At 46.8% G+C, this 18,658-nt stretch overlaps 1 protein-coding gene across 3 annotated transcripts; it reads right to left on the bottom strand.

Annotated features, from left to right (window-relative positions):
* Positions 1-4,368: 4,368 nt before the first annotated feature.
* Positions 4,369-10,225, bottom strand: LOC308426694 (C-type lectin domain family 10 member A-like). 3 transcript variants are annotated; one of them, XM_080924582.1, is made up of 11 exons: positions 10,162-10,225; positions 9,527-9,579; positions 7,370-7,514; positions 6,420-6,536; positions 5,909-6,004; positions 5,749-5,820; positions 5,598-5,669; positions 5,313-5,399; positions 5,064-5,215; positions 4,880-4,986; positions 4,369-4,736 (listed from the first exon to the last, which is right to left on the bottom strand). In XM_080924582.1, the coding sequence occupies exons 3-11, from the start codon at positions 7,476-7,478 to the stop codon at positions 4,580-4,582; spliced, it is 969 nt and encodes a 322-aa protein (XP_080780708.1). In that variant the 5' UTR covers positions 7,479-7,514; positions 9,527-9,579; positions 10,162-10,225; the 3' UTR covers positions 4,369-4,579. The 3 variants fall into 3 exon arrangements, with proteins under 3 accessions (XP_080780708.1, XP_080780709.1, XP_080780710.1); XM_080924583.1 differs by having other exon boundaries at positions 6,420-6,533; XM_080924584.1 differs by lacking the exon at positions 6,420-6,536.
* Between the last annotated feature and the right edge of the window lie 8,433 nt (positions 10,226-18,658).

Here is an 18,658-nt window from a genome sequence, read left to right as displayed (position 1 = left end):
CATTTAATTGGGGCTGGCTTACAGGTTCTTAGGTTCAGTCCATTATCATCATGGCAGAAAGCATGGCAACACCCAGGCAGGCATAAGGCTAGAGGAGCTGAGAATTCCACATCTTATTCTGAAAGCCAACAGAAGACTGTCTCCCGCATGGCTAGGAGGAGGGTCTCAAAGCCCAGCCCCACAGTGACATATTTCCTTCAACAAGACCACATCCACTCCTAAAGGCCACATCTCCTAATAGTGCCACTTCCTGGGCCAAGCAAATTCAAACCACCACACTCACCAATCATGAATAAGATGTTGCATTACATCCTCACTAGCATTTGCCATTCTGACTGGACCGAGAGGGAATCTCAGAGCAGTTTTGCCTTAGAGGATGCTAAAACATTCTCCATACATTTATTGGCCGTCTGTACTTCTTATTTGGAAAACTGATTCACCCAGCTGTGTATTGGTTGGGCTGTTTTCCTTCAATGTGTACTTTTGAGTTCTCTCTATATGCTGGATATTAATCTCCAGGAAGATGAATCGCTGACAACTCTTCTCCCACATTCCAGAGCCAACTTTTCAATTTAATAATAGTTTCCTTTGCTACACTAAATCCTTTGAATTTCATGGATCTCATTTTATTAGCTCTTCCTATTCTTTCCTGGGCTGTTAGCATCCTTTTTAGGAAGTTCCCTCATACCTTGCTGTGTTCTTCTCTCGTACGTTCAAAGGTTCACGTTTTACATTAAAGCCTTTGATCTACTTTGAGTAGATTTTTGTACAGAAAGAAAGATGGGGACCTCATTTTTTGTCTTCTATAGATATCCAGTTTTCTCAACACTATATGTTAAAGAAGGTAAATTTCCTTGGGTGCTGTAATAGTTGATCTTGTCAACTTGATGGTATCTGGAAACAACTAAGAGGCACGCCTCTGGGCAGGTGGATCTGGGAGGAAATTTTCAGAAAAAAATAATTTAGGAAAAAATATCGCTCCTTAGAGTGATTGCCACTTTCTAGCAAGTTACCCACATGAAGTTTAAGGGAAAGGGACTGCTGCCAGCTTATATTTTTAAAAAAAAACTTTTAAGTTTACTCTGTAACAATTTCATGTTACATGTTCTTACTCTGCTCATGTTCTGTAACATGTATAACATGTAACATGCGCTTTGATCACACTATCTATCCTAGTTTGCTTTCTGCTGTTGTGATAAAGACCATGACCAAAAACAACCTAAGGAGGAAAGTGTTTATTTAACTTGCATGCTCCAGCCACTGAGGGAAATCAGGGCAGGAACTAAAGACAGGAACATGGGAGCAGGAACTGAAGCAGAGGCCATGAAGAAATGCTGCTTGCTGGCTTGCTTGCCCATGCTTTGCTCGACCTGAATTTGTTTGTTTGTTTGTTTATTGTTGATGGTTTGGGGACAGTGGCTATCTATGTAGCTCTGGAACTTACTATGTTGATGGCCTTCAACTCACAGAGATCTGCTTGCCTCTGCCTTACAAGTGCTGGGATTAAAGGTGTGTGTCATCATGCCTAGCTCATCACAGAGCCTTTGCTGTTTCCGTATGAGTCTTAGGAGAGTTTGCTCTATTTCTGTGAAGGCTGGCTATGACAGTTTTATCAGTTTTATTTGTTAGGAGGAGGGTTGCATGCCATAGCACATGTGTGGAAGTCAGAGGACAATTTGAGGAGGTCAGTCCTCTTCTTCCATCATATGTATCCTGGGGATTGAACTCAGGTCATCAGCCTTTGCAGCAACCACCTTTTACCCACTGAGGCACCACCTTGCCAGCCTCATGTCACTGGAATTTTGAGAGGGGTTACACTGAATAGGTAGCTCGCTTTCGGTAACATGCTCTTTTTCGTATTAATACTGTTGTTCTATGAGCACGGGGTGTCTCTCTATGTCCTAGTGTATTCTTCGATTTTTAACTCAGTGTTTAGAGCTCTCACGATATGGGTCATTTACCTCCTCAGTTATATTGATTCTTTAGGAGGTTTTTTTTTTTTTTTTTTTGGTAGATATTGTGAATGGGATTGTTTTCTTGATTTCTTTCGCCATATGTTCACTCTTAGTATATGGAGAAGAGAACTGAACTGCTAATTAAACTGTTAACAGTTTTATGATGAGTGTTCATTGAGTTGTTTATTTATTTCTGTGGTGCTGAAAGTGGACCACAAGGCCTTGTGTCCTTAGGCAGGCCAGAGAGCCTCCAGGCCTGAAGCATTACCACCGAACATGACAGAGCCCAGTGTCTTTGTGTATATGATCGTGTCCTCTGCAGTTAAGGAGAATCTAAGCTCATTTTTTCTCCCATTTGCTACCTCTTTATTTCTTTCTTTCCTTGTATTACTGTGGCTAAGACTTGAAGTGTTGAATAAGAGTGAAGAAAGGCTGGGCTGGAGAGATGGCTCAGTGGTCAAGAGCACTAACAGCTCTCCCAGATGTCCTGAGTTCAAATCTCAGCAACCACATGGTGGCTCACAACCATCTGTAATGGGGTCTAATTCCCTCTACATAATAACCAATCCTATTACAGATGGTTGTGAGCCACCATGTGGTAACTGGGAATTGAACTCAGGACCTCTGGAAAAGCAGTCAGTACTCTTAACCACTAAGCCATCTCTCCAGCCCTAGCTTGATCCTTTTTTAATTTCACATGATCCGTGTGTTTCTGTAGAATTCTACAATATCTGCTACCAAGGAATTTACCGTATATGAGCGCACACACACATACACACACAAATATATCACTATATATGTATATGTATGTGTATGTGAGAGAGAGTGTGTGTCACACATATGCCTCATGCCCATGGGAATCAGAAGAAAGCACTTATCCCCTAGAACTGGAGTTATGGGTGGTTGTGAGCTGCCACGTGGTTGCTGGGAACTGAACCCAGGCCCTCTGAAAGAGCAATCAGTGCTCTTAACCACTGAGCCCTCCCCCCCTCCAGCCCCTAACTCTGCTGTCCTAAGTATGTTACCCTTAATTTGTATTTATATGATGATTTTATTCATAAACTATTTTCTGTGGCTCCACTCTTCCTTCGGCCAGATCACTAGTCCTTTTTTTTTTCTTTTTTCTTTCTTTCTTTTTTTTTTTTTAAGCTCACCAATGTTTTTCAAAACTAGAGTTTGAGCCCAGGGCCTTCCACATACTAAGTAAATGCTCTACTGAAGCGTGTACCCCAAAGTTTTCTCAGGCTTTTTGAGGGAAGGGAGAAGCCGGTGATTTGAGACAGGATCTCACTTTCAGACTAGGCTGGCCTCAACTATTCAACATTGCCACGGTTCCACCTGCCCACATTCCAAGCATGTGCCCCCAAAGCCTTGTCAGGCTTCTTGTGTGTGATCACAGCTGATTCCAGCTAAGCCGCTCTTAATCTTTAACCAATGTGTTATGGCAACACATGCTTTCTCCTCTGGGCCGCCTCAGATGCTCACATACTTTATTTCTTTCCAAAAGAATGTTTAGCTTTGCTTATTTTATGAGTATTTTTCCTGCGTGGATGTGGGCTGCATGTGTGCTGGTGCCCTTGGAGGTCAGAAGCAGGCATCAGATACACTGGAACTGGCGTTACAGATGGTTGTGAGCCAACTTGCCGGTGCTGGGGACCAAACCTGGGTCCTTCAAACTCAGCCGGTGCTCCTAGCTGCTGAGATATCCCTCCAGCCCCTCACATATTTCAGGTCTAAATCATGTAACATTTTTCATTTTGATTTTCTGTTACGTCCAAAATTATTTAGGAAAACGGTAAGAGGATTATCTGTTGCCCCGCATCTTTCAGGATAAATTTCTGTGCTTATTTCTAACCCTTTGACCATGCTCAGAGCATCATCCTCTCTCACAACTAGCCGAGGTCTTATGGGCAAATCCTTTGTCTATGTCTGCTACTTGTTCTCCAAGCATTGTGGGCCCCAGCTGGCTTGTCTTTGCTGTGATCCTTAGTCTTAACGCCAGTGCCTCTTTTCTGAGGTCCTGGTTGTCATTGAGTTCTGAGCTGTAAGTCTATTGTCCCTTCACCTGTCTGTGAATGCTTTTTGTTTCTTGTGACGACTATAGCAGTCCAGTAAGACCAACCCAGTGCTTGTGAAGTCCTTAATGCCAACGTCGTTCAGTTCCCAGTGGGCAGTGCCACAGAGAGTCACCAGTAGTAATCCTATGTAACATCAGAGACTCAGATGACAGAATGACCAAGCCAAGTTTATGTCCCCATAAATAACACAGTGGGGCTTCTAACGGAATCATCTGGCCCAAACTCATTCAGTTCTCACCACGAGTCCCTGACCACCAGTGACTAGACAACTCATGAAATGTACATTTCTCTCTTTTTCTCTATTTTTACTGTAAAAAAAAAAAAAATAACCGGACAATAACAGGCTGTACACTGTACACAGCATCAGGATTCTAACTACCCCCCCTTTCAAACACTGCACCACAGTCCTCAGATACCTTCCTTTATCTACCCGTTAAAGTACTAGGACAAACACCCCCAGATGGTGGAGATGCCAGAACCAAGTGATTACCAACACCAGGTATCTGAGGCTTATGGAAGTGAGGCTTTAAGTTTTGGGGAGTGGAGTCATCTGCCTTTGCCCAGCTCTGTCTCACAGATCCAACGGTAAAGCCTCTGGCAGACATCGTCGTTCCAGCGACCATCGTAGGTGAAGTGGGCACAGTCCTCACCTCCTCCAAGCCCGTGTCCCTGCCAGTTATCCGGCTGCAGTGGCCTCCAATTCCTGAAAACAAAGAGCTGTGAGCTCCAGAATTTCTCCATTAGCCGTGTTACCAGAAGCTTCCCTAATCCCCAGGACCACAAAGAATGCAGAAAAGGTAAAACAGTCCAAGGGAGAGGGGAGCAAGCTGTAGGTAACACACGTACTTGAATCCTGTGTCAAAGTCTGTCCCGTCCACCCATCGCCAGGGTCCATTTTGGTCCGTTAGGCCCATCCAGGCGGGCAAAGGGCCCTTGTGTTTCTCAATAAAATTCTGATGGGAAGAAAATGAGGAAGAGATGACTTCTCCGTCTAACAGACAACGTGCAGAAGAGCCCACCGAGGCCTCACCTGCTCCTCCTGGGAGTTGACCACCACCAGGTGAGAGGACTCCAGCTCACAGTGCTTGTCAGCTTCAGGCCATGACTTCTCAGACTGCGAGAACCAGTAGCAGCTGCCTTCGTGCTCCATCCAGTGAAGCGGGCAGCAGGCCACTTCCGAGCCTAAGAGAAGCAAGGCAAGGACGGCGAGCAGAGGCAACGCCTATTGTGTCCCCGTCCACCAGTAACTAGAGCAAACCACACCCATCGCCCTTCTCACCATTGTTCTTGAGGCTGGCCAGCTGGCATGTCAGGGTCTTCAAGTCCTTCCCCAGCTGTTGCACACGATCGGTTATTTCAGACAGATCTGGACACACAGAGGGAGTGACAACAGTGCTCCAGATGTGGCATCTGCCTGGGAGTTGCTGGTGTTCAGATGTCCTGCACAAGGACAGTCTGGGACCTGCTCCACATACTGCGCATGCTCACACCTCCTCTCAGTGCCCAGTCTCGCACTGCGCATGCTCACACCGCCTGCCAGGGCACTGGGGAACCTCAGCCTCACCTGTTTTGAGAACCTGCTCCTTCTTCTCCACTGCGCTCTCCAGAGAAGCCACCTTCTGGCTCAAGCCTCGGCCTGGAAAAGGACAGTTCAGCACCAGGAACCCGTTGTCACCCACGCCTTTCTGCACATTCTAGAGACCAGGGCCTCTCACCTGCCTGCAGCTCCTGCCGGTGATCATCCACCTCCACTTTCAGAGAATCGATCTCTTTTTGCAAGCTGTCACCTGCAGAACAAGGAACTGGAGCTCAGGACTGTCCTTCCTACCCATTCCCACTCCAGCCCAGAACCCTGTGAGGGCCCAGCCCACTCACTCCTGGAGGCCAGGGTCTGAAAGTCAGCCTTTGTGTTGGAGGTGATGTTGTCTGAAGTGGCTCTCAGGGCGTTTAGGTCCCCCCTGAACTGGGAATCTGATGAGGACGACAGGATGATCAGAACCAAGATTTCTCAGGTCCACTGAGGTCCACGAGGCAGGGCTCTGCACACAGAGTGGCACTCTGCCTCACAGAGACCCGGTGGGCAGGCACTGTTGTTACCCAACGTTGTGCATGCATAAACCGAGGCTGAGGGGGTGAGGCGATGCGACTGGATGACCCAAGCACAGTAACAGGTGACATGGCCAGCAGCCGTCTGACCATGGATCCTCCATGTCTCCACCAGTGTCCCCACCAGTGCTTGCATCTATTACCCAACCCAAGTCATTGTCCCCTGTGCTCACCGTGGCCCCCGCTGCTGTCCACCTGCACCAATCACTGCCCTGCTAAGGTTCTCTCCCTCCGCCCCGCCCACCACACACCCTGTGATTCCTCTCTTCCCACAACCCACTTTGGTATCCAATCACAGAGACAACCACCAGCAGCAGGAGGCTGAGGCCCAGAGAGAACAGCAGGAGGCGGGTCCAAGAGAGGATGTTCCACAGGAAGAACTGGGGGGGAGGGGCTGCTGAAAGAGAAGGGGTGTCAGATTAAATGTTGTAGAGCAGTGGCTCTTAGCCTATGGGTTTTGATCCCATTGGAGGTGGGATGAGTCTTCCCCAGGGTTTACATATCATGTATGTCGGTTTTATACATTAAGTTTTACAACAGTAGCAAAAACCACAGTTGTGAAGTAGCAGTGAAAATAATATCATGACTAAGGGGTTACCGTCACATAAAGAACTGTATTTATGGGTCATAGCATTGGGAAGGTTAAGAACCACTGTGCCAGAGTTGTGAATGATTCAGGAGGTGTGGGCCCCAGGAACCCTTCTAAAGGTACTCGTTTGCCTCTGGTGATGCTGTAAGAGAGAGGGTCTGAGAAAGATCGGCTTGGAGGTGCTCCAGCCTCTCACATCTCATGGACCACACAAGTGCTCATCCACGGAAGCCTCTCCTCCCGTCAGGGCTCATGTGCACATGGGAATGTGGACTTTACACACACACAGACAGCAGCAGTAGCGCTCTGTAAGGGTCTACGTCAGAGCTGGAGGATTACTACAAAGGACACAGAGGTAGCTGGGGACAGCCAGGCCACCATCAGACCCTTAGCCTCTGCATGATTGTGTATGCTACTCTAAACCCAACTACACACTACACACCTCCCATTCCCTCCCACAGAGCACAGGAAGCCAGGTCACTCTGGTCTTCCTGTCCCTGTCTCTCTGAGGACCTTGTACGTGCAATGTAATAAACCCTCAGAGTGTCTGAGCGCCTCGGCGCACGGTGAGCCTCGGTCGGCGCACGGTGAGCCGGTCTGCGCACGGTGAGCCTCGGCACTGCAAGCCATGATGGACGTACTTAGTGCAAACTTTGGAGACTCCATTCCTCTGTTCTTGCTACCTTTTCTCGTCTCCTGGTTTTTCTCCTCACTCTCCACGTTCTGGAAGTTTTCATACGCCATTGTCATGTTTCGGCAAACACAAGGCTTCTGGGACAGTTAGAACTGAAACAGAGGGACTAGGGTTCAGTTAGGGTATCGGTCTGAGTAGAGGGCAAGAAGCATGTTAGAGCTGAGGGCAGGACTGCGGCTGCCATATTCCTGTCGAGAAGGAGCCTAGGTTGTCGTGAGGATGGATATGGGCGTGAGTTTGCCGCTGAGGCTAGACATGAAGTCAGAACTGGATCAGCCTTTGAGGAGGAGTGGAGCCTAGGGCTGAAGATGGAGGTAAAATTGGAGCTAAGGACTTTCAACTCTGTGCTACTTTGTGTCTCATGATGCAGCATTAGCCAAAGTGAGAAGGTATTTGAAAGACAATAGCATCCTGTCTCCTTAGGACCACAGGATGCTTTGCCTGACCTGCCTGACCACAGTGTGAAGACACAAATGCCCTCAAACACTACTTCCAGAGGCCATGTGAAGAAGGGCGTTCTTCAGTTTACTTTGAGGAGCCTGATATTGCTGTGTCTACCTCTCTCTCTTGAAAGGCCCCATGACACATTTCCATTCTGGGGGTTTTAAGATACTATAGTACAAGGGAAACTGTTTTTTGTCTAACCCATTGTTTCAAAATGATAGGAAATCGGGTTTTTAATCATTTGTTTGTATCTATGGCATGTGTATCTGTGCACTTGTGTAGTGTGATATACACACAGAAGCCAGAGGCTAATAAATTTGAGTTGGTTCTCTCCTTCCACAATGTGGCTTCCAGAAGCAGAACTCATTAGGCTAGGCAGTAAGCACCTTTACCCAAAAGCCATTTTGCTGCCCCAACAACCTGCTTTTGTTTTCTCAATAATATCTATCAATATTTCAAGAGCCAATTTGACCATCTGGAATACATCATCTTCAGAAACTTTCGTAATATTTTCATGGCCACCTATAAATACTTCTAATATTTTTGTGTGTGTGAAGAATAAATAGCTAAATTTTCATGATGGTTTAGGGTTAAAGATATAAAATATAACTAACTTAGAAGTCTTTTTAAATACTCTAAATGAACAAAGCCACACTGTTCTTTGGAGTATTTGCAAATAAAAATTAAATGTTAAGACCTAAAAGAGAAAAAAGGTGCTACTGTTGGGTTTAAGATGAGGCTGAACTCGAGTCTCGTTCTGAGACTGGCATCGTTGCCCAGTCAATACCACAGAAGGAACTGGTCCTGAGCTTGCAATAAAACTGGAAGTTAAGACCTACGTGTGGGCACTTTGGGGCAGGACTTGTATGAAGATTAATTTTGGATCTGGGATTGGAACGGGAAGTAGGAGCTGAGGCCAGGGCTGCAGTAGAGCGCTGGGGGAAGCACTCAATCTGCAAGGTGGACATGAGGACTGACGTTCCATTCCCAGAACCCATGTAGAACAGCTGTGCATAGGGCTGGAGGGATGGCTCAGTGGTTAAGAGCATGTGGTGCTCTCGAAGGCAACCTGAGTTGGCTCCCAGCTCCCATATTGGGCAGCTCACAGCAGCCTGGGACTCCAGCAGAGATCTGACTCCTCTGGCCTCTGAGGGCACCTGCACTCAAATGCACACACCCAAACACAGACACCTGTACATATAATTTAAATAATAAATAAAGTTTTGAAAAAGAAAGAGAGAGAGAGGGAGGGAGGGAGGGAAGAAGGAAGGAAGGAAGGAAGGAAGAAAGGAAAGAAAGAAAGAAAGAAAGAAAGAAAGAAAGAAAGAAAGAAAGAAAGAAAGCTAGGCATGGTGTCTGTCATGCTAGAAACCTCTGGGGAGGCAGAGACATCTGGATCCCTGAAGCTTGCTGCCTGGCCAGCATAGCCTAATTAGCAAGTTCCAGGTCAATGAGAGACCCTGACTCAAAAGACAAAGCAAAGCAAACAAACAAACAAAAACTGGGCCGGGGAGATGGCTTAGAAGACAAAGAGCTCATTGAACAAGCATGAGGACCGGGTTAGGGTCCCTAGCACCCAAGTAAAGGCTGGGTTTGGGGACACACTCCTGTGACCGGGGTGTTTGTGGGGATGGAGCAGAGAGAGATCATGAGAACTCACCAGCAGATGGACTCACTTAAATGACGAGATTCAGCTTCTGTGAGAGAACGTGTCTTAAAAAGTAAGGTTGAGAGAGATAAAGAAAAATACTTGGTGCCAACTTCTGCCCGACACATATGCATGCAGGTGTGCACCCACACACATGGTGCACACCATGCATACAGTACACACACACACACACACGCTTGCACACACATACATGCATGTGTGTGAAATAAGTAAACAACTCGTGAGGAATCACAACCATGGTTGTTTTCTGTCCTCCAAATTCATATACACACATGCATGTACATATACCTACACACACATGTATATTTTAGTTAAGAACTATGGTTTGTGTCTAGAACATCTCCAAACATCTAAGGTTAGGAATAAGGATACATTTAGGAAGAAAATCAGGTGGGAACTGGGCCAAAGACATGTTGAGTATGAATCTTAGTCTGATTTGGGATTGTGGATACCAAAACCCAAACTAAAGCCCAGTGACGGTGTGCACCCAAATCTTGCACACTTACACAAGCCCCTTTCTATATCTGCATACTTCCTTCTACCCAAGGCCTAGAATCCTTCCCTCTTTGCATCCCCTTACACACTCCCTATCCCACTGGTCTCCCTGGCAACCCTGGCCCCGTTACCTGTGTGAAGTGTGAAGACTGTAACTCTTGGCTTCCCTGTGCAGCCGCGAGCAGAGGCAGGAACTCAGCCAGGGTGCAGAACTATATTCCGGAGGTTTGGTGTGTGGGAGGGACCAAGCAGAAGCCACATACGTGTCAGTACTCATCCAGTCCTTCGTGTCTTGGTCATCCAAATCTCTCCGCTTTTGACAGTCAACACGGGGTGAACTGAAACTTGAGCGTGAATGAGGGTTGTCAGCATGAGGGCGAAGGACAGGATTCATTTCCATCCCCCAGGGCGTGCCCACCGTCCCACATTCCTCTTTTTTCAGCCTCCAATGACTTCCTCATTTTTCACTTGTTGGGAAGGGGGATTAACACAGAGAGACAGCCTGTTTTCTTCTTCTATGCCTCTTCTCTCCATTTGCTTCCTGCCCATGACTTTCCAAGAATTTCGGTGTCTCTGTCATTGAACGCCACCACACAAGAGTTCGTTCACTATTCCTATTCAAAACCCAGCGTGACTTCCTAACACCTGAGTCTGAGGACCCTAGCCACTAAGCTCCGTCTCCACACGCCTCACTTCATCCAGAAGGATAGAGAAGAATAGAAACCACGGCCTCACCAGCCATGGAGAGAAGGCTTAAGGAGGAAGAGCATTTTGTCTTATTAGGCATCAATTCTGTGCAGGAGGGTAGTGGAATAGGTGATCAGTTCCCACTAGAGCATCGAGAGGCAGTGTGGATGACGGGAGGAAGTAGCTGTAAGTCAAACACCACAATACGCAACACCCAGCCTTGCTGTTCGTGCCTGCTCAGCCCACACAATGTCCCTTGTCAGCACATGGCCCCTTTATGGAACCTGAATGTTGAAAAGCAAAGACTTTCAGGTGTTTCTGTTTGTTTGTTTTTTTCTTTTGTCATTGTTATTGTTTTCCATTTCAACTGCGCTATTGTTTTGAGACTTACTTGTTTTTACTGAATTGATATGTGTCAGGACCATATTGCACATCTAGTCATGAAATATGCTTGGCCGTGGCGCCATTGCTGGATCACAGCCACCAAAATAAAGTTCCATCCCTTCCAAAGCAAGACCCACAAATGGCATATCCATGCACCTTCTCCCATTCAGAAGATCATGTCTTCCCTTCTTTCCAAAGAGATAGGGCATAAGTATAATGTTCAGTCTAAGCAACGCGGTCCAAATGTACAGGAAGAAATACGTCATCTACACTTAACAAGTCCAGCGAGAGAAGGCTAATGGCACAACTGTTCATGTGAGCATCCACCCCAGCACGGTGGGTATCACCAGGCTGAAGCAGGACAAGGGCTGCAAGAAGATCCAAGTCTAAGGAAGTAGGGAAGCAGAAAGACAAATACAAGGAAGAAACAATTGATGGAGAAGATGCAGGAGTGGAGACATCTAACGCACTCCTTTCATTAACGACTGCTTGAGTAAAAACAAACCAACAAAACCCTCTGGGTTCATCTGCATCTCTTTTCCTCCATCCTGCCACTTAGTTATTCATGATTTCCCTGTTTATGTTTGTGGTTTTCCCTCTCCGGGTTGTTTTATTTATTCTGCGAAATTCTGACTAGTCTGTATTTTAGTTAGAGCTATAGTTTGGATCTAAATGGCTGCTATTGGGAGGTAATGAAATCTGTAGAGGCGGCTGAGTGGGAGGCCTTGTCATGGAGCTGTGTGAGATCCCAGCCCTTTCCTCTTTCCTTTTGCTACATGACCAGGAACTGGAGGGGGACCCAACATGGTGTCAACCAGCCTGTTCTCTACTAGTTCGAACTAGAAAGGCTGCCCGTGATCATAATGGTTCCATTCTAGGAAAAGGATGGTTACACCAAATCTGCAGCTCACATTCAAGGAATTATGTCCATTTGTGAACACAGTCAGTTGGTGGTGGCAAGAGGACCCCACAAGTTTTCACAGAGGATGTCTTTCACCTCGGTTCAGATGGACGCCCAGGGCCTTATCTATTCAAACCACAGCAGTGACTAAGACAGGTGTCAATTATGAATTCATTTTAAATTCATTTGCAGATTCCTTGTTTCTCTGGGGTCTCGCTTATAGATCAGGCTGGCCTCTAGCTCACAGTCCTGCCTTAGCCACTTTGTCTGCTCAAGTATGGTTAACCCAGACTTCTACTTTGAACACACAACAAGTCTTATTTTAAGTCTTCAAACATTCATGGAGGGCTTCAAGTTCCAGGCGAAATGGAATAAACACACCCCACTGTTTCTCTCCAATGCAATATGTCCTGGTTTGCTTCCTGTTGCTGTGGCAAAACCTCTCTGGCCAAAAGCAACTTGGGAGGTGAGGGTTTGTTTAGCTTATGGTCACAGCCCATCACTGAGAGAGACATGAGCAGGAATCCATGGAAGAGAAATGTTACTGCCTCACACGGTCACTGGCTCCCATTCTTCCAGCTCTTTTTCTTCCTTCCTACCTCCCTTTCTCTCTCTTCCTTTTTTTTAAAAAATTATTTTATTGGATATTCTCTGCCTTTGCATTTCAAATGTCATTCCCTTCCCCCTCTCTCTTTCTAAGACTTATTTATTTTTTATTTCATGTGTATTAATGTTTTGCCTGCATGTGTGCATGCCCAACACACATGTGAAACACATGTGTGAAGTGCCCAGAGAACAGAACTCAGCTTAGGATTTATGCTCTTGCCAACCACAGCTGCTAGCCAAAGGCTGATGGGTATGGTACCCTCTTCCTAATTGGAAGAGCTCTAGGGTGCGGTCTGTGTTCTTATCCCTGTGTCCTGGTGGAGCTGAGACAAAGCTACAGGATCCCAATCTCACCGCCACATGACACTTGGTTTGAAACTGCATACAAATGCTTCCTAATGAATCACTTTCTCCAGAATCCTTATCTTACGGTCTACTTCTATTGACCTTTCTTGCCCTTCCTCTCTTCCTTTACTCTGACTCTCCCCATCCCTAACTCCCAGTCCACAGCATACATTGTAAATAGTCACTCTTAAAGATCATCCCAAAATCTGTTAAGAGCAAGTTTCGAGGATCAGATAATGATTCCTCTCCCCCTCCATCTTTTCCTTTTCTTCTCACTGAGTCTCAAGAACAGAGGGGGCAGGAATCCGAGGGCATGGGCCAGTGCACTTCACCGCAAGCACCCAGAACCAGAACTTTATAAGGCTTCGCAGGAGTGTCTCAGAGTGCCTTTGCGCTCCTCTGCCCTTCAGCAGTGCCACTCAAAGGTGGTTCACCTTAGTCCTGCTCTGACTGCAGTCCACTCTGACAGTCTACCTAGATGTCAGTCACTGGGGATCCGGCTTCCAGGCTCCCAAGTTCTTGTTCTCTGATATCCTTGCCCTGTAAGGCAGCCAAGAGCAGCCTAATCAACCAATAACAAGTGGGCCAGGCAATAGCTTTTAGATTTTTCTGTCAAGAAACAGAATTGAGTCTCTTTCCTTATGGATACCACAAAAACCCCAAAGGCATAACCACAGCCTCACCCAAAACCCATTTAAGAGGCAGGGCTGCTGGCACCGTAGAGGCTGAGGCATGAAAACTGTTGCAAGTTCAAAGCCATCCTAGGCCAGATAGTGAGGCCCTGCCTCAAAACAAAACAAAAACAAAAAAGCCGACATATTTTTTTTGTTCCACGGAAGCACCAGCAGCCTGTTGCATGTCAACAGTATTGTCAACTTGGCTCCCATGTGACCTTCTGGGGAGAGGCCTGACTTACTCCATGCAGACAGTTCTCTCTGCACAGATGTTCCCTCGGGACTCCACCATATAACTAGGGAAAGGATGAAAAGGCATTTCCCTTTCCCATAGGGAAAAAATGGGTGACTCCCCCACAACATGTAAGAATTCTCTAGAAATTGTCTCCATCAGGAAGCACTTGCTTTGGCCACTTTCTATGACATTCCCCCATGCTTCCGCCTCCCCTGACTTTGGGACACGTGGGCCCTTTGAGGAGATCTAACTGAATTCCTATGAAAAACAGGAAAAGCGTTTAGCCTCCTGTTCTTTGCGACCGTGTCACTGTTCTCGGTTCCGTAAGTGAGCCCACGATTTCACTAGCTATGCTGTATTCTTTTGGGGAAATGGCTTCTGTCAGGAGACTGACAAAACCAGCCACAGGACTGGAGAAGATATCTGCGGGCAGCAAACCCAACAAGGAAGCCGTGTCTAGAACTGATAAAGGAGTCCTGGGGCTGGAGCTGGCTCAGTCGGTGAGAGTGCTTACTGTGCAAGCGTGAGAGTCTAGGTTTGAATCCCCAGCTCCACATTACAGCTATGGCTGTGTGCGGCCACCTCCAGAACTGAGGGGGTGGGCAGCAAAGTCAGGCAAATAGATCTCCAAAGCTCCTTGCCACCCAGCCTAAACAAAATGGCAAGTGTGAGGTTTAGTGGCAGATCCTGTGTCAAGGTGCCAATACTCAGTTTCTTCTTCTGGCCTCCATAAGTGTGACCTGGACACATTCACATGCAATACACCACAAACATATCCCAACACATTCTCTCTCTCTCTCTCTCTCTTCTCTCTCTCTCTCTCTCTCTCTCTCTCTCTCTCTCTCACACACACACACACACACACACACACACACACATACACACACACTCATATGCATATACATACTGACACATACACACACTCACGTACACAAATGCACACACACACACACCTACTTTTAAAAATTCTGAAAACTCAACAAGAAAAGGAAAAAGGAACCAAAAATCAGGCTTAAGGGGCATTTTTCTAATAAGGGTTTGCTAATAAAAACAGAAGAATGTGGACCAGTGAGGTGACCAGTAAGGATGCTAGCTGCCAAGCCATGGCCAGGTACAATCACACACACACACACACAGACACACACATACACACACACACATGAATAAATCAAGTAGATGTAAAAACTAAGCAAATTAAAAGCTGTGCATCATTAGCTGTTAGAGCTAATTAAAAACCACAGCAATATACCAGTGCACGTTTCAGAGCAGTTAAATTTAAAGAAAAATAGACAATCATAGCAAAAGTGCAGCCAAGACACAGTGTATGTGGTGGGTGTGGGTGGGAATGTACGTGCCATGCCAACCCTCAGGGACAACGTGCCGTTTTCTCCTGTATATAAATGTGTTGTGACTACGTGACTGAGTAACTGCATTCATAATGCCTGTGACATTATGACTTCACCTGGGCAACGGAGGGTTTGAAGAAAGGACAGACACATGTACAGAAAAGCTGAGACTGCATGGGCTGTGCACTCTAATGGAGACACACCAGCAAACCAGGAAGTTGGCATTTTCCTTATACATCTGAATTGAGGAGGCACGTTTATTGCCTACAGCTGAACAAGGCAACATGTTTAGCTCCCCTCGGCATGCAGATACCACAGGGAGTTATCTCAGGCTGTAAACATCCAGGAGGAGTATGCTGTGGTCCACATTTTCTGCTCACACTGTGAACCATCCCACAAGGTGGGTCTACACATCATGTGCATGCAATGCCTGTTGAGGCCAGCAGATGGCATCACATCCTCTGGAACTGGAGTTCCAGGGTCGTGAGTGATGTGGGTGCTGGGAATCAAATACAGATCCTCTGCTGGAACAGCGTGATCTTAACCAGTGAGTCATTGCTCTAGCTCTGAATTTCTCTTAAGTGTGAGTAGCAGAATTATTTGCAGCAGCCAAAATGCAAAAACAACCCCCATGTCTTTCCGTAAGAGAAGAGTTAAATACACTAGTATGCTGAAAAAGACTCAGCAATGAAAATGGCTGCAGGCAAACACGGTAACTCAGACAAGTCAAGGAGTTACACTGGGGGATACTAAGTCGGTCCAGAGGGGTCTTGTATATTTACATATGGTCTGTAGCCTGCCTGAAGTCAAAAAATTACAGAAATGAACAACAGACTTGTAACTAATCATCAAGTGTGAGGAACAAGGTAGGGATGTGGAGCCAGGGATATCAGGTGTGGGCAGGAAAAGCCAACAGGGAAGACCCTTGTGGCAACAGATTCTGGGCTGTGTCAGTGTTGCTGTCTCTAGAAAATAGAACAAAGATCGCATGGGTCACTAACTTCTTACAAGTGTATGCGAATTTCTAAAATTGAACTATCTACTTCTTGTTTTGGTTTGTTTATTTGTTTGGGTCTCTCCTTGTAGCCTTCGCTGTCCTGAAACTCACGATGTAGCCCAGGCTGGCCTCTAACTCACAGAGATCCATCTGTCTCTGCTACTCAGATGGGTGCTGGGATTAAAGGTTTAGGCAACAGCCCATCTAGAACTTCGACTTCTTAGAGTGGGTGTAACTTTACTCATTCTTTGTTTGAGAATATTGAACTTTCAAGAAGACTCAGGCTTGATTCCCAGCACGCATATGGTGGCTGACAACCTTCTGTAACTCTAGTTCTAGAGGATCTGATTCCTTTTCCCTTGTCCTCCGGCATTGCATACTTGTGATCTGGGCGGTGTATGGGGAACTCCAGGGACACCAGCTCTGTGGGCTGTTGTTCATGCTGAGGTAGAGCTTTCTGGTGACACTGTTGCCTTTAAGTCAAGCATGTCCCTGCAATGAACCCCAGCAAACTCAATGACTCCCTAAGTTAGACTTGGGGTGGATCCTTTTGGTCTGACATCAGTGCCCTGTCTAAGACTGATAGACATTTGTTCACATTTTCCCAAGCCACATCTTATAACCCCTCCTCAGACTCATATGTTGAACACTTGGACCCCAACAAGTGGCACTGTTTTGGGAGTTCTGGAGAAACTGCCAGGGAGGTGGGGCCTAGCTAGAGGGACTAGGTTATTGGGTGTATTCTCTGTCTGTATTTTACCTCAGTATCTGCCTCTCTGCCATGTTCCCCTGATACCATGGTCCCACCTTATTGTGGGTCTAGAATCACTGGAGCCAAGCTCCCTGGTCTGAAATAATTCCCTTCTTCCCTTGGGTTTTCTCTTGGATATTTTCTAAAAACAGAGAGCTATCTGACCAAGAAAATTGGCAGAAGGGCAGCAGCCACTGCCACGGCTGCCTACCATGTGCCTCTTAAACTCTGGAGCCAGGTTGCCCCGGGGAATTTGAAAGCATTTGGAGAACACGGGCTGGGAGGAGCTTAGGCTGCAGACCGTGATGAGCGAACCTGGGGTCAGGGCTTAGAGGCTGGTAGAAACGCTTACTGCTCGGGCAGCTGTGAGAACTGGGCTAGAGGCCACAGGGGCTGCAAACGACAAGACCACGAGAATAGGACTGTGCATGCCTGTGGCCAGGAATGGCTGTCTTAAGGGAAGTTTCTTGGTTCCCAGCATCTCACTCAAATTTAATGCCAACGGTGTTAATCTGAGTGGACAGTCACTGGAAGTTTGTAATCAAGCATTGGAAGCTCATCCAAAGCTTCCAGCAGTATGGATGGAGAGGAACAAAAATGCCAACTCTTTGCCCATCATAGTAAATAATTAAATAAAGCACAGCACATTCGATTCTATGTAGCTTTGCATGTGTGTGGGTGTACAGGAAACACCCTGACAGAACACAGTAGAAATGGTTAACTCTAGGCAATGTGGAGGGAGGACGGGAAGCTTGGTGTGTGTGTGTGTGTGTGTGTGTGTGTGTGTGAGTGCGCGCCTTCTTTCTCCAGGGGCTTGGATTAGAGTGAGGGCATTCCCTGAAAACTCAGGTTGGGGACACCTAGAAACCTTGAATTTAGAAAGCACACTTTTCCCAGGATCCTCTGAGGTTGTACCCAGCAGCCCCAGTCCATCTAGGTGCTAGCTACTGAGGTTCCTGCTTCCTCCCATCAGTATGTTAAAGAATGTTCCTCAAGGACTCATACCTTGCCTCCTCCAAACTTTCCCACCTCCCTCTTTTTTGCACCAGCTCCAAATAACCAGGCTACATGAGTTTTGAGTATTGTTTCTTTTCTTTTCTTATACCATCCAGAAGGCTGAAATTTATAACAACTGCAATGAATTGTGGAGAAGGGTGGAATCTCAGTCTTCCCAAGGTAAGAAACCATAAAACCCTTCCCATTTCCCATAACTTCCTCTCATGCTTGGGACTCTGTCTCTCTTCCTTGCTATAAATAATCCCAGAGAAGATGTTTGGGTAATGTGGGGTTGGAAGTGGGGCGGAGATATGGTAGAGCATACTCCTAGTGGGTGATGTGGGGGGTGGAGACATGGTAGAGCAGACTCCTAGTGGATGATGGAGGGGGTGGAGACATGGTAGAGCAGACTCCTAGTGGATGATGGAGAGGGGGTGGAGACATGGTAGAGCAGATTCCTAGTGGGTGATGGGAGGGGGATGGAGACATGGTAGAGCAGACTCCTAGTGGATGATGGAGGGGGGGTGGAGACATGGTAGAGCAGATTCCTAGTGGGTGATGGAGGGGGGGTGGAGACATGGTAGAGCAGACTCCTAGTGGGTGATGGAGGGGGTGGAGACATGGTAGAGCAGACTCCTAGTGGGTGATGGAGGGGGTGGAGACATGGTAGAGCAGACTCCTAGTGGGTGATGGAGGGGGTGGAGAC

Source organism: Micromys minutus (genome assembly GCF_963924665.1).
Source record: "Micromys minutus genome assembly, chromosome: 10".
In the NCBI taxonomy this organism is placed as follows: Eukaryota; Metazoa; Chordata; class Mammalia; order Rodentia; family Muridae; genus Micromys; species Micromys minutus.
This window is presented reverse-complemented; position numbering and strand designations above follow the sequence as displayed.

Excerpts from the sequence above, each read along its gene's own strand:
- LOC308426694 (XM_080924582.1), bottom strand. The coding sequence starts at position 7,478 with ATGACAATGGCGTATGAAAACTTCCAGAACGTGGAGAGTGAGGAGAAA. Across the intron at positions 5,821-5,908 it reads TCAGACCCTGGCCTCCAGGA|GTGACAGCTTGCAAAAAGAG; the intron begins GTGAGTGGGCTG and ends CTTGTTCTGCAG. Across the intron at positions 5,670-5,748 it reads CCGGCAGGAGCTGCAGGCAG|GCCGAGGCTTGAGCCAGAAG; the intron begins GTGAGAGGCCCT and ends GTCCTTTTCCAG.